Genomic DNA, 16,063 nt, shown 5'->3' with positions numbered 1-16,063 from the left:
GAAGCAACAATAGATGTAACAATACATTGCATAAGAAACAAGGAACAAAAATGATTTTTGGGTGGGGGGCGAGAAAATAATAATGAATTTGGAATTCATTATGGAAAAAATGTTTATCGATACATAAATGCAACAAAAGCCATGTTAGTTATGAATAGGAAATTCACTGTGTAGTCGAGCCATTATGCTCCATATCGCTAGATGGCGATAGCGCTTAACGTTTCTTGCCACCCAATATCAAAACAACAAAAAGAAGAATAACGAAGAAGCGGAAACCCACGACGACAACGAAGAAGAAAGAAGCCGAAAAAGAACGACGGCAACTGAGAATCATTCCCGCTTTCATAATATTGATGTTTTTAGATATTTTAGTAGTTGTTGGCAGTCACGCCGAACATTTGAATCTTTTTTAATAACTTTTCATTTCATCATTGCTACAAACGTGTAGTCATATCAACTCAAAAGGCGAACATACCGTTAACTGAGGTAAGCTAGTCAAATCTACTGCATGCTAAAGCATCGTTTTATACTTGGCATGTTAGGTAATTTTAACTGTGGCGTTGACAGCCACCCACCATTATCTTTTGATCGCAGACATTTTAAAGGTCGTTTTCTGACCGTTGTAGCGAGTTAAGAAAGAGTCACGTACAATTCCTCGAATTTTAATGATGCCGCACTTTCTAGAAACGGCGATGGTAGTGTAAAAAAATAAGATTTTCTTCATTGTACTCAAAATGTGCATGTTAAGGCTGTCAATTTTTGTAGCTTGTGTATTTTTTCGAACCGTTTTCTTTACCGTAATATTACCATTTAAATAGTCAAAATCAATAAGTAAATGATAAATCTCATCTCATTTTTTGAACCGCTTTATCCTCATTAGGGTCGCGGGGGGTGCTGGAGCCTATCCCAGCTGACTTCGGGCCAGAGGCAGGGGACACCCTGATTTGGTGGCCAGCCAATCGCAGGGCACAAGGAGACATGCATACCCACACCCATACCTAGGGGCAATTTTAGAGTGTCCAATCGGCCTACCATGTATGTTTTTGCAATGTGGGAGGAAACCGGAGTACCCAGAGGAAACCCACGCAGGCCCAGGGAGAACATGCAAACTCCACACAGGTGGACTGACCCCAGAGCCGTGAGGCCGACGCGCTAACCACTCGCTCCACCGGGATGCCTATGATAAATGAAATTAATATTAAATAAAATAATCAAATGGATAATTGAAGATTTATGTCAATTTATTCCAGTTTACTACTGTATAGTAATTCAAATAATGAAATTAATGAAATGTTCTTCTTTTTAAAATCTATTTCTGTAGGAGATATTAAGGTATTCCAAGCCAGCTATGCTTTCCTAAAAACACCTAAGTAAGTTGAGCGAATAGAAAAACAACGCTATTGCTCTTTTATATGCAATGCCAGATTTTGATAAGCTCATTCTTGGTGTTAACACCCCCGTTTCTAGTTCTTATAGCAACAATTGTTATTTTTTCTCTGACTGATAAATTCTGTATTTGTTAGTAGAGATCATGGAGATGGATGATCAATTAGAAGTAACAATGTCACAATCAGAGGAAACCAGTTCAAAGAGGGGACTATTTGAATTTGGTAAGTTGTCGTTGGGTCGCATTGTGAAAATGGTATCTGTTTGGTTAAGAATAATGTGAATACTGTGGTGTTTCATTTACTTGTTACATACTGTTTTTATTCATTTAAAGAAAACTTGGCTGAATCCCAATGTGAATCAGAACCTTCCACGAGTGGATTTCTGTGCAAAAGGACACGCATGGAATACGGGTTATCAAAAAGAGTGGAGGTGTCCTTGATCAGGCTTCCTGATTATAAGATCAGCGCTCTTCGACCACCCACGCCTCTGCAGTTTTACAGCGAAGATGAATCTCAAAGCAGTTCGGATTCTGATACAAAGCACAGGGAATCCAGCGATTCAGATACTCCAGCAGGAAAGAAATCCAAAAAAAAAAAAAATCAAACAACGGACAATATGGGTAAGCACTTCTTTTCTTGCAAATAACTATCTACAGCAAAAATGACCTGGCAGGGGCATGTTTTTTATTCATTTTCTTTATTACGTAATATTAATATTTTTGTTAGTTAAATGTTAATTATGGTTAATTAATTAATTTACTAATTAATTATGTTAGTCATAATTAAAAATGTTTTTTAAACTGCTAACAGAAATTTGAAAACCGAATCGGGGTTTTTGGTGCCGAAAACATACAAAAGCCTCGTCGTAGAGAAGCCCACCATTCATACATTCATTTTCCATACCGCTTATCCTGTCAAGGTTCATGGTGGATGCTCGAGCCTATCCCTGCCAACTAGGGGAAATATACAAGGACACCCTAAATCAGTGGCTTGCCAATTACAGGGCAAAAAGAGAAGATCAACCATTCATGCTCACACTATTACCTAGGGTCAATTTAGAGCAGGGGTAGGGAACCTATGGCTCTTTTGACGGGTGAATCTGGCTCTCCGCTAACCTGTGAGCTAAAATGTGGAAACCGCGGGTGACAGAGATGAGATACTACATCTAGAGCTGCTTTAATCTTCATTTTTTTGCATTGGACTCTTCTGAAACGCATACTCATTGATTAGCAACTACATAAGAATGTTGTCAAAAGTATCCGTTTTTTTCCACTTTAAAAGTGGTGCAATTACTAAAAACTAAGGTACCCATTTACATGTATTTTGACTTTTAAATTCGGAGTATGGCTCTCAGGGAATAAAATTAGAAAATATGAATTGTTTATGGCTCTCTTCGTCAAAAAGGTTCCCGACCCCTGATTTAGAGTGTCCAACCAGCCTACCATGCATGTTTTTTTGATGTGGGAGGAAACCGGATTACCCGGAGAAAACCCACTTAACTCTGGGGAGAACATGCAAACTCCATACAGGAAGGTCGAAACCCACCTGGAATTTAACCCTCAATCTCAAAACTATGAGGCTGATGCACTAACCACTCGCCCACTGAAAAGCCCACCATATTTTTGTAAGGATAAAAAGTTGGTTTAAGGCACGGGTTCCCACCCAACTGCTCTACAGGGGCCCCGATCCAGTCTGTTTTTAATTTCTTCCTCCTCTACAGCACATGAATCAAATGATGAACTCATCAGCAATCTGTTCAGGCGCTTGATAGCGATCCTGATTATCCTGATTATTTGATTCAGGTGTCTTGTTACAGGGAGACATGGAAAAACGACTGGATACATCACATTGCGTCAGAATACAAAATACAAAATCTACTTCACAGAATAACAATCTTGGGGTACCGCAGGGGTCAGTGCTAGGTCCGCTGTTCTTCAGTCTTTACATAAATGATCTGCCAAGCTGTTGTCCTTCAATTGTCACCTGCCAAATGTATGCCGATGATGCCATTCAATATGTACACGTGAAAGACAAAAAATATGCTGCATAGGAACTCACGGATTCATTGACTAAGGTGAATAACTGTTTTGAAAAATCCCAACAACACTTAAACATATCTAAGACTGTCTGCATGTATTTCACAAAAATGGCGACAAATAACAGTGACCCCAACGTTTTTATCCAAGGGAAAAAAAACAATGTAGTCCAAGAATTTAAATACCACGAAATCACTCTTGACTTACAAAATCTTCCATCACAAAGCTCCTCCTCCACTGCAAGATTTTGTACAAAAAAAATTCAACACATCAACAAGGGCAAGCTCCAGATGTGACTGTGTAGTTCCCCTCAAAAACAGTGCTTTCATTCAAAGCACCTTCTCTGTCTGTCCCGCACATAGCTGGAACTCAATACCAATTAACATACGTGAACTCCGGTTTCTGAACCTCTTCGCCAATCATCTTAAAGCCTGGCAATTAGACGTATACAAAATTGCAATCACAACGCTGTCTAAAACTTAGCTGGGTGTATGTATGTGTCTAGTATGTGTCATTGTTTATCTTCAACCTTTACAAGGGACTAAAGATAAAAATTAGCCCTCATATTTACCTATATATGTTCATTAACGTGAATATGAATATGTTCATTAATATATGCTGTCCTTTATTAAATAAATCCTACTCATAGGTGGCCTCAAGGACCGGAGTTGGGAACCTCTGGTTTAAGGGAATTGCCTCATGCAAGGCTTTGGTACAGTGGTTCTTAACCTTTTGGACCTACCGACCCCCACTAATTTCATATGCGCATTCACTGAACCCTACTTAAGTGTAGAATAAAACTTTTTTAATAAAACCCCAAGGGTTCGTTCGAACCCAGGTTAAGAACCACTGCTTTAGTGACTGACAAGCCTATATATTATATAGGGGTCACCAAACTACGGCCCGCGGGCCGGATACGGCCCGCCGGCACATTTGGACTGGCCCTCTGAACAATACCAGAGACGCTATCGGATTTTTTTCCTATTTGGCCTTGAAGACTGGGACGTTTTAATCTTGTGTTTGGTTCATTGCACCCCTGCTGAGCCCACAAATCATCCCAGTGAAGCGGGGCTTCGCATTGCTTCTTTGGTGACACGCGCGGGAGGAGTGTTTCACTTTGATGCACGCGGGCACAGTGATACCGAGACATCTGGACGATCGCAGGTGAGGGCGGAGCCCTGGGAGTGGGCCATCGCGGACTATTCAAGCATATAAAAACTGTGCAACCTCTTTGAGAACGGAATAATGGCGAAAAAGTTAGGTAAGAGACAAATTGATTCAGAATGCACGGTATTTAACCTGCAGTGGACAAACGATTATTTTTTTGTTCAATGCAAAGAAAAGGCTGTTTGTCTCATCTGTCAAGAGACGGTTGCGGTTTTCAAAGAATACAATCTTTGCCAACACTATGAATCCCGTCACAAAGACAAGTACGATAGCTTGCAAGGCCAAATATGAGCAGACAAACTCTCAAAGCGAAAAAGTGGACTACTATCTCAGCAAAATATATTTGTAGGCATCCGTTCGGGCCAGCTTTCGGGTTGCTAAACTGATAGCAAGCAGCGGTAAGCCTTTCACTGACGGGAGAGTTTGTTAAGAAATGTATGAAAGCTGTCGCGGAGTAGGTGTGTCCCGAGAAGAAAGATGCATTTAATGCCGTAAGTCTGTCGGCGAGTACAATGACCAGACGCGTTGAAGAAATCGGGCTGCAGCAGAAGACGAAAGAATTTGACTTTTTTTCATTAGCACTGGATGAAAGCACGGACGTGCAAGACACAGCGCAACTGCTCATTTTTATTTGTGGAGTTAGCGCAAACTTTGAGATATGCGAGGATCTGGCAGCCCTCCAAAGTCTCAAGGACTACAACGGGAGAGGATATTTTTGACAAAGTGTGCCAAACCATGGAGAAGTTGGACCTGGACTGGTCAAAGCTAGCTAGCATCACGACTGACGGGGCTCCTAGCATGGTGGGCGAAACTCGCGGTCTAATGGGACGCATGAACCGTGAGTTGGAAAAAAGGGGTCTCACCGCCCCGCTACGAGTCCACTGCCTAATTCACCAGCAAGCACTGTGCTGCAAAGTGTTGGCGTGAGAGAGATTCTGCTCTGACAACTGAGCTGAACTTTTATCTGTTAAGATTGTGCATGGCACAACAGAAAGTTAATGTTCCATGGCTTTTTTTTCTATGAAGAACCCAGAGAGAGTTATTTAGTTATTATTTATTTCATAAATAGTGTTATTTATTTCCTGTTTTTTCTGTGAAGAACTCAGAGAGGGTTATTTAGTTATTATTTATTTCATTAATAGTGTTATTATTTGTTTCCTGACTTGTTTTCTGTAAAGAACCTGGAAAGGGTTATTTGGTTATGTGCGGCTTTCTGGAAAACAATAAAAAATTTAAGCTCTCCTACGATCGTCACACTTTTTCTGTTACAAACTGACACCGGCCCACCATCAGAGAAGGCAAAGGTTATGTGGCCCTCACAGGAAAAAGTTTGGGGACCCCTGCTATATAATTTACAATGTGAAAGGTAATTAGTTATTTTCTAATATGTCCTCCTGACGCGACTCAATATATAGTAATTTTAGCGCATCTTTCCTATGAGATGTTCAAGGAGCTTCAATGAAAACTGGTTGAGAAACCTTTGCATTGCCTGCTGTTGTTCATTGGGAAATACTTCAGAACAACACAAATGACAGAAAAACAGCTATAACAGGAAGCATATTTCATGCTGAATGGAATTAAAATAATTTCTTAACTAAAATGTATAATGACACATGCTTACCACACACTTATTTTTTTAATTCTAATTTAAATTTGCTAACCAGACTAACCTTTCTGGAGGTGGCTTGGTGTACCATTGGTTAGCATAACCTCCTTACTGCCCTCTGAGATCGAGACTTCCATATCTGCTGTGTTTTGTATTCGGTCAGCAAGGGCACATGGAAAGAATGGTGCGCCTCCGGTCTTTCATAGAACTGGAAGGAAAAAAAACTTTACAGAGGATTGGCATTACTAATTTTTTGCAACCTCCAATTTCCACAGAGCACACGCCTATTATTGATTCGTCAGCATTTGCTTACACACCTCAAGAAACAACTAAAACGCGCCCAGATCTACCTGAGGAGGAAATCACTGTGGGATTGACTGTGCTGGCCAGGAAGAAGAATTTAAGGTGGCAACGGGGGCAAGTTGTGGAGGTTGTTACTAAAGGTGGGAATTACTTAAAACTCACATTAGGAAGGTCGTGATATCCTGTGTTGGTGTCAGCTGGTCTCATGCTGGGACAGTTCCTCTTGTTATTAACGTGCCATTTTTATGGAGGTCAATGAAGCAAGATATACATATTTTGTTTGGAGTGATTCAAGAGGGAATTTTGGGTGTCATGTAGAGCTGGGGAATATGACAAAAAGTGTTATCACAGTGTATAGATAATTATCACGATAACTATCACATCTTTTTTGTTTCAAATTTGAAACTTCAAACTTCTGTGAATCAGTAAATAATTTATTTTAATCCTTATTCAAATATGACAGTAACTATGTTACCTTACTTTATAAGAAAAGAAAATGTGAAATATGATTTTTAAAGAATTTTTGTTGTTCTGTTGTGAAATATAGATAAGACAACGCCCTCCTTACATTAGTAAAAGTAAAGAATTAAACCTGCAGAAATTTTGACAGGTGTCTTTATTTTTATAAATTGACCTTCAAACCAAAAGTTGCTGTGCAATATGAAATAAATAAACTGAAGACATTACCATTGGCAAGCAGACTATTTTTAGCCTCACAGAAAGGGGTGGTGGTCGGATGGTGTAATTGGAGTTTAAAATTATCGAATTTTCATTTTTATTTTTTTAAATATCGTTGACAAAAATTATTTCACGATAATTATCGTTATTGTTTTATCGCCCAGCTCTAGTGTCAAGTATTGGAGAATTGCTCTAACATTGTATTTATATACAAAGTGGGGATTACTGAGACATTAAAGTGAAAAATCTTTTTTTCAGTTTTCTGCCCACCATTTGATAACGGAAATGAAAATGAAATTATTAAAGGGAAGTTTTCATTTTTCTGGGTACACCCTGAGCACCCTCAACCCATTTCCTCATGATTGCATGAATCTTAATATGGGGTTCAAGGTTTGATAAGGTCACATGTCAGTTTTGGATTCCAATGAACCAGTCCCAATAATTGCTGGGGCCATTAGTTTTGGATATATCAAAAGAAACGTACAATTTCTTATAAATAAAAATAATGCAAATTGTCAGGAGTGCAGTGCCAAAACATTTTGATACACCAATATAATGTTTGTTTATTTCTGCCATTTTAGAGGATGGGCGATTAAAGTACAAAGTTACGTTTGAAGAAAAAGGAAGGAGCCTGGTTTCAGGACACCACATTGCTTTTGAAGACACACCGAAGCTGGAGCAGGTCTACGTTGGTGCACGAGTGGTGGTAAACTGTCAAGAAGACTCAATTCAGTACCGGGCTGGTATCTTGGCAGAGCTTCCCAGCAGAAAGAACCGCCTGAGGTTTGTGAAACGAGTATTCAAAAAATGTTTTGCATTTTTTTTCTTAATGTGGTTTTATACATTTTTATTCAGTCATGGTGATATAACCAAATACTGTTTAAAAGTAGACATTTTATTGTGTATTAATATATATATATATATATATATATATATATACATATACACGCACACGCATATGCATATACCGTATTTTCACGACTATATGGCGCATCACATTTAAAGGCGCAGTGTCAGTAACGAGTGCTATTTCTGTATTTGACACACACAGGACGCACCGGTTTTAAAGCCGCACCGCTCAGCATTACCACTAGATGGTGCTGCGCTAAAGGGAATGTCAACAAAACAGTCAGATAGTTCAGCCAAACTTTATGAATAGATTACAAATCAGCTTTCTGACAACTCCATTCACTCCCAACATGAATAAAAAACAGTTTTTTTTTATTTTCTCCGAGGTTAAAGTATTAGTATTTTCGTGAGACAGCAATAGCATAATAACTCATGTTGACTCATGTACGTACACGTACACATACACGCACACACGTATAAAATGCACTTTTAAACAGTATTTGGTTATATTGCCATGTGTGTGTGTCTGTGTTTGTAGATGTATGTGTATCTCGCTGTCCTAAAAATGAATGAATGATTGCTTTAATGCAAGTGTAAAACTGATAAATTGGTAGTAGAATTGCTCTCTGATTTGTATTGCATTTTTTTTTCGATTTTTAAGTAGCACTTTTTATTTGTATAGTTTGTTTGGGCCTGTGACTTATACTCTGTTGTGATGTATAGTTTCACAATATAGGTATTGAATGTAATCGGGAGGTACATTGTAAATGTAGTCATTACACAAGCATGTTGGTCAAGAGCTTGAAGTAATGTTCTCCTGGGTAAATGTCATTTTAAATCACTAAAGTTTGTATTCAATTTACAGGTTTTTGGTGTTTCTGGATAACCACAGACCCGTCTATGTTGGCTTAACATTATTTTACTTGGTGGCCAGACCATGTAAGTTTTATATTCGTTCTTAAACATAGCTCGTTTCACAAAACTGCACTGATTTTTTTTATTTAAAATCAGTCAGTAGTTAACTGTCTAAGCCAGTAGTCCCCAACCTTTTTTTCACCGCGGACTAAAGTTCTTTCTATTTTGTCGTGGAAAGGCTAATGGGGGAGGGCGACACAAAATTGTGTGGGGGGTGGCGTCGGTGCACGAACGACGTCCACGACGGCAAAACAAAACAAAAAATAAGCCCCAAGCATAATAGCAATTACCGTATTTTCACGCCTATAGGGTGCACTGACTGAAAGGGCGCTGTCTCAGTTCCAAGTGCAATTTCAGTTTTTTTTTGCCCATAGAAAAGGCCCTTCAGCTCAATGGACTCACTGCAACAGTCGTGCTAGCATGACACCTACGCATGCATCCTAGCGTATCTTTTAAAAAAGGCAACAGAAGCAAAACTGTATATACGCGGTAATGTATGTCAAAGCGTTCAAACATCTACAAATCTGTCTCACTCATCTTCTGCATCTGACATAGAGTTCGGCCAAGTGGGCAGTTTGCCAACAATGCTGGGTTCCAACTAATTTTTCAGGGTCAGGGTTGTTGCTGTGGGATTTCGTAACAGTCGTTCCACAAAAGCTCAAACAACAGTGCTCGCCGACACTTTGGCCCAGGCATCTACAATCCTTTCTAAATCGTCACGTAACTCGTGGCAAGCCCTAGGAGAACATCCAAACTTAACACAGTAGGGACCCACCCGGGGTTGAACCCTTAATCTCAAGTGTGGCCAACGCGCTAACCACTCATCCAGCGGGTCTCCCACTTCTTTTTTTCCGTGCATAATTCTTGCTTGCAATGTCATTTTAAAAAAATGTTTCAGAAATACTTGTTCGCACATGCTGTAAAAAGTAAGGGGGTATGATATCGAGAATTGGTATTTGCAGATCCTCAAAATGAATAGACTCCGATTTGGACTAGTGAAAATATGTGATCGTGGCATCCTTATTCAAACTACAGTAATACCTTGAGATACGAGCTTAATGTGTTCCGGGACCGAGCTCGTATGTCAATTTTAAAGCTGTTCTCGTAAGCAGCCTCTCGCGTACTCGGCCACCCGCATGGCTGCATCGGGAACCATTATGTATCTCAAATTTGTTTCATATCTCAAGGGAATAATTTCCTCTGAACTTTCCTCTTATCTCAAATTTCTCGTATGTTGGGACACTCTTATGACAAAGGTATTACTGTACTGTATAATTATTATTTTCCTAGTATTTTAAAAGATAACGTAATTGTTATTTCAACAATAGAAATCCGGGGATTTTTTTTTGTTCTAGTGGGTATGCTGAAACCTTATTTTTTTTTTCTTCTTCCAAGTTACATTTCATGTTTGTCTTTCACTTATATTAACGCAGTAGTAAAGTCCCACTTAAGTGTTGATTACAGTGTATTACCTTTGTCACCCATCAGTACCAGACACCACAGATGACATTCAAGACGACACTCACAAACGCTTTATGAAGCAGTACATAAAGGACTGGCCTCACCCTCATTTAACTCAGTACAAGCCCGGTCAACACGCCTCAGTGGAGTTCAATGGAGTTCAGCAAAGGTGCAAGGTGGAGATGTTGGACTGCAGCTTGATAATGGTGGTTTCTGAGGTTTGTCCCATCTATTACTTGATTAACCTCATCATACCAATTGCCATGAGCTTTTGTGTTTATTCTGTCGCACCCTCAGTGTAATCAGCACAAAGAGTGGATTCATCGTGGCTCCTTACGGCTGTCACATATGCCAAGGTTTTTGGAACTGAGGAGAAGAGAAGCTGAGGCAGGTGAACAGTAATCTGGCTGCATTTACAGCTCCAGCAACTGTATAACAGCAAACTTGGAATTTCTTTGGAAAACATTTTTGGCCATTATTGGCTTCTTTTCTTTGGATTCTTTGGTTAGATTTCTTTACAGCAAATTGTACATCTGTGTTTGATTTACTGGTTTGGATAGATTGCTAAGATTTCAATGTAAACATTTGTTAAATTTGTTTTTCTCCATTGCTTAGTCCTTTAGGTGTTAAGATGCAAGTTGTGTGTATAATCATACACGAGCCATCTTGTAACAACCATTGGCATTGTTGGAAATGTAACTGGAGGAACCCAGTAATAATAGAGGTTAGTAAGTGTATCTTGGGTAGTGCTATTAAATGCAAACGTTTTATTGAAGATAAAAATTATAACATTCGCAGTTAAGAATTTATAATGATTTGTGCATTTTTATATGTTATCCTTGTGGTCAGTTTCACCCATTTTTTTGTTCATCATTAAAAAAGAAAATACAAACAAAATGCCCCCTAAACTACAATTTGTTAATAAAAGGTGAAAAGGATGTGGAAGTGCCAAATTTCAATGCTAAGTTCCCACGGCCATTGTTCTCAAGAGAGTAGCGAGGGTGCTGGAGCCTATCCCAGCTAATTACCGCCATAAGGCAGGGAAAACCCTGAATTCGTTGCAAATTGCAGGGCGCAATGAGACAAAACCATACGCAACACACTGATTCTATCTGTTTCAACAAATGTAAAAAATAAAACAATGGGGACATTTAGTGACGAGCCTGGAAAGGTCAATTGCACATTTAACAAACTGCTCAAAAAACATTTATTTATCCGTACCGCGCATCCTCTCAAGAGTATTGTCCGGTCCACGATGAACATTCACAAGGTTGAACACAAGTAAGCACGCCAAGACAGATGAGTGAGATTTTGACGCTTCTGCAGAAAGAGAGCACAAGCATAAATCAATTGTTCTTTGGAATTCCATATCGTGCACTGTCTTTGTTTTTTGTGTGTGTTTTTTTCTCAGTGCTCCCAAATTCCCCATTTCGCAGAGCACTTTATTTGTTCCTCCACGTCAAGTTTCACATTTGGAGTACTGCTGCTGCATTTTCATCAAAAATTTCATTGGACGAAATGATTTTCCATAATTTGTCATCGCCATCCCTAAAAAAAGAAAGAAAATGGCTTATTGGCGATTTCAGAAATTGATTTCAAATTTCTTAATCATTTTCCACCTTGATATTTGATTGATTGATTATATCTTGGTGGTCGGGCAATCAAAAACACAAAAAGACAAACAACCATTCCCGCTCACACTCATAATCAGACATCAGTGGTCTGCAAGTTTTCATCACCGGTGGAGACTGCCATCCCAACTGGGGCTTCTTGGCAGCTCACCACCTTTTGCTGTCTTATTAGCAATAATCATTACCCAAGGAAATAGGTAATTAACGTATGAGATATGCGTGCCACACATCTACAAATAGAAATTTGTTTTGGAAGTTCAATTTCCGCCGTTCGTCGCCCTAGTCAGTCAGCATGAGCGACTGCCGTGCGAGTGGCTGTGATCAACTCTTTATTTGCCAAATCTTTACGTTTTTGGCTAAAGTTCTCTTAATTTGTATGCCTTTAAAGCAATAGAAGGCAACATCATTTGGTTGACATCAATTGTTCGATGCTTATGCAATCCGTAATATTCTACTAGTCATCAATATGACACACGACAAAGCATATTTCACCCGCTCAGGACAAAACAGGGAATGTCTTCCGTGCACTGAAAACACTCCATATCTCTTCAGTCCTAGGGAAATCATGCCTATCCTAAATTAATTATTTTCTCTAAACCTGCCAGGTACAATTTACCTAATAATTTGGATGGATGCTATTTCTGCATTGTTATTTTCATGTTCGATATCATTAACAACCAAATAATTCTTAATCACCCCCATATTGCTAACCCACCCAAGAATAGCTAACATCCACTAGCTGAATTCCTATTGAATTCCTATTTGACTCGTCTCACCAGCTCCAAGGAGACGATGTTTACTTAAAATAAGAGCCATTTTCTGTAGCTCACTGTTACCACAATTAAAATCTACAATAAGTAAATTTGAGAAAATAACCTTCTAGGCCACAAGACAAATTTCAGTGTTTAATAAAGGAGCCACAATTTGTCACCAATATGTCATAATACACACACGACTGAGCGGGAATTGATGCCTCGCATGCTCGCATCAAAGTCGGGCGGGTCAACCACCACAGCATCAGGTGGCTGCAAAAAGATGAATTAATAATAATAATAATCGGACATAGGCCCTGTCGTCATCATCAACAACAAAAGCCTACTTGTCATCACACCCAGAAACTGCGTATGATGAAATTGGTAGTGCTTCTCCATAAGCTGCGTTTACTCGGCAAAAGACATAAATAAGTGATAGTTACGGACTTGTAATTTGGCATTCTGCTGTTATGGATACTGGTCACTTACCTCTCACTGTCTTTCACTTACCTTTAGTCAGCTAGTAGGAGGCAGATCACCACCCAAACATCTTTTCATATTACCTCAGAAGGGAATGTGTGTTGTGTTACCGCAAATTTAGAGTTCTGATGGATGTGGGGAAAAAACTGTCCTTAAGCCTATTTGTCCGTACTTTATGGGACCTATAGCGTCTGCCAGAGGGCAGCAGCTGGAACAGATTGTGACCAGGGTGGTATGGGTCCCCTATGATGTTCCTGTCTCTGCTGAGGTAACGAGGGCTGGCAATGTCTTCCAGTGAGGGCAGAGAGCAGCCGACAATCCTCTGGGCAGTGTTAATCACTTTCTGCATGGCACACATTAAATCCATTGGCAAGTTTTCCTTAAAATAATCTATTTTCTCAGTTTAAACTTTTTACATCCATCTATAATCTGAATAAATTATTGAAATTTGGCAACTCCACATCATTGCATTCGGTTTTTATATTCAATTTTCCTAATTTGATGGGGACAACTGATCACAAAAAAAACATTTGTGACATTTTCCTTTGTGTGTATACATTTTGCATTCCTTGGTGTTGGAAAAGGGAGAATAATTTTCCTGGAGCATCTTAGTGATATCAGCTCTTATTTCATGAGCCCAATGTTCGGTTCATCTTGTAAATAAAGTTGTATTTGTAACTCAAAAAAATTATGACTGAATCAAGGGTATGGCTTATATGCGCACAAGACTTACAGCGTGGCTACAGTGGTACCTCGAGATACGAGCTTAATTGGTATTCATATGTCGATTTTCTCGTAACTCAAACGAACGTTTCCCATTGAAATGAACTAAAAACTAATTAATTCGTTCCAACCCTCTGAAAAAACACCAAAAACTGGATATTGGATTGGAAAAAATGTTTTATTTGTTCTAATTCGCCATCTATTAACAAAGTATCAAATAACTAGTGGTTTAATATACTAAAATGTGTTTAATAGAACTAAAATTAGACGGATTTTGCGGAGGGTAGAGAGAGGGAGCGAGGGGGGGAAGACTTTTTGCACGGCAACGCGCTCGTAAGATAACAAACAAATTTAAATGAACTTGGATTACGATGCAGACACACACTAAAATAAGTTTAATCTAACCTTACACTAAACTTAATTCTAATTTTGTTTGAAATTTTTATACTTTTTCTCCCGGCTCTGTTTGCCCCGCCTCCACCCTGAGTTTCAGATGCAACCTATCGATGGTAGTTTGCTTTTGTATTCCCTTCAAAATATTCCGAAAATTATGCACAGAAATGTCCTCACAATAGGATAACGCACAACCACTTGCCAACGAGTAACATTTATAACTCGTATTAGCGATCGCCTCGCCATTCGCAATGACTAACGGGGAAAAAAACACTGAAAAAATGCCACGCTCCGCCCAGTCCTCGCAGAGACATTACAAGAGGGAGTTGCGACCAGAGACATTACACGAGGGAGTTGCGGGGAGAGAGTCAGTGCCCATGATGTTCTTATGAGCAGCCTCTCGCGTCCGCTGTCTGCTCGTATATCAAAATTTGTCTCGTATCTCAAGATAAATATTTGCCCGAAATTTTACTCGTATCTAAAATTTCTCGTATGTCGGGCCACTCGTATGTCGAGGTACCACTGTATACTCTTTTTTTTTTTTCACCAGTAGATGTCGGCAAATTAACATGTACTATTTGTTGGTTATTTTCTGTTTTGCAGTAGGGAAACAACCATTACTGAATGAATGACTAACTTCCTTATGATAATGACCCCTATAATGTGCTTTTTATTCATCCAGTATCTCAGAAATACCACATGCAATGATTTTTCTTAAGATTCTCCCTTCAAAGTAACACTTTTGTTCTCCCTATTAAAACCATGAAAAAGTAGGTGAAAATATTTAAACCATGGGGCAGCTTATATGCGAGAAATTGTAAATTTAGATGATTTTAAGGCAGTTTGAAGGGGTGGCTTATATGTGAGAAAATAACGGTAAATGTTACATAGACGTGCAATTACTCCAACACCCACCACATTTTTTATGCCCAGCAAATGCAAGACGTGAACCGACTCCAGGTTTCTAGGTAAAATATCAAAATTGCAGATAGTTGTAAATTTGGGATGTTTTAAACATTTTTATCCCTTTTTTCAAATATATGTTGTTGTTTAACATAAGGTTTCTGATTTGAAAAGCATGTAACATTCAATTTGTAGTGTATATAGGTGATGATTAGAGGTAAGGGTCGAAAAAATCCAGCCCAACCCGTACCGCGGGTATTAGAGTCCAGCCCAAACCTGAAACTTCATATTTTATTTGTGAGGACTCGGTATTCCTGAGTCGGGAGAAGAAGGGGTGATTTGTGATAACAGATTAAAGCCTGTCTTTTGTAATGAAATCTAAGTTAAACAAGACTGTATAAACATTTACATCTTTTATATGATAATCTAGATGTTTGACGATCATCACTTTTGCCAGTGCAGCTGTTTGAATGCCTGCTCATTGTCGAGGTCCCATTCTTTTTGCTCTCGTATTAAAGCAAAGCGCTACATTGACTATATTCAGAAGCCAATGTTTCTGTAGCATATTCAACAATCAATTTGAAGCTTTTTTACACCTTATTCTTATCGGTGCATATTTGTCTTTTCAGTTCTCCTGTCTTTAGTTTATCCTTAACTTCTTGCTCCTCCATATTGGGGATACCAGGTCAAAATAGATGCAGACTTGCGGAGGAGGGGAAGATTATTAAGAGGGCGACGTTGATGTGACGTGCGCAAAGCATGATGCTCTGCGACTCCA

At 39.1% G+C, this 16,063-nt stretch overlaps 1 protein-coding gene across 2 annotated transcripts; it reads left to right on the top strand.

Annotated features, from left to right (window-relative positions):
- The first annotated feature begins 252 nt into the window (after positions 1-252).
- On the top strand, positions 253-15,824 carry LOC144067003 (histone-lysine N-methyltransferase SETDB1-B-like). 2 transcript variants are annotated; one of them, XM_077590467.1, is made up of 8 exons: positions 253-486; positions 1,527-1,610; positions 1,721-2,008; positions 6,473-6,640; positions 7,760-7,961; positions 8,893-8,966; positions 10,431-10,621; positions 10,701-15,824. In XM_077590467.1, exons 2-8 carry the CDS (start codon positions 1,532-1,534, stop codon positions 10,803-10,805), a joined length of 1,107 nt encoding a protein of 368 aa, XP_077446593.1. In that variant the 5' UTR covers positions 253-486; positions 1,527-1,531; the 3' UTR covers positions 10,806-15,824. The 2 variants fall into 2 exon arrangements, with proteins under 2 accessions (XP_077446593.1, XP_077446592.1); XM_077590466.1 differs by having other exon boundaries at positions 1,524-1,610.
- The last annotated feature ends 239 nt before the right edge of the window (positions 15,825-16,063 follow it).

Source organism: Stigmatopora argus, chromosome 21 (genome assembly GCF_051989625.1).
Source record: "Stigmatopora argus isolate UIUO_Sarg chromosome 21, RoL_Sarg_1.0, whole genome shotgun sequence".
In the NCBI taxonomy this organism is placed as follows: Eukaryota; Metazoa; Chordata; class Actinopteri; order Syngnathiformes; family Syngnathidae; genus Stigmatopora; species Stigmatopora argus.
The sequence above is the reverse complement of the archived record's forward strand: the minus strand, read 5'-3'. Positions and strand labels throughout refer to the sequence as shown.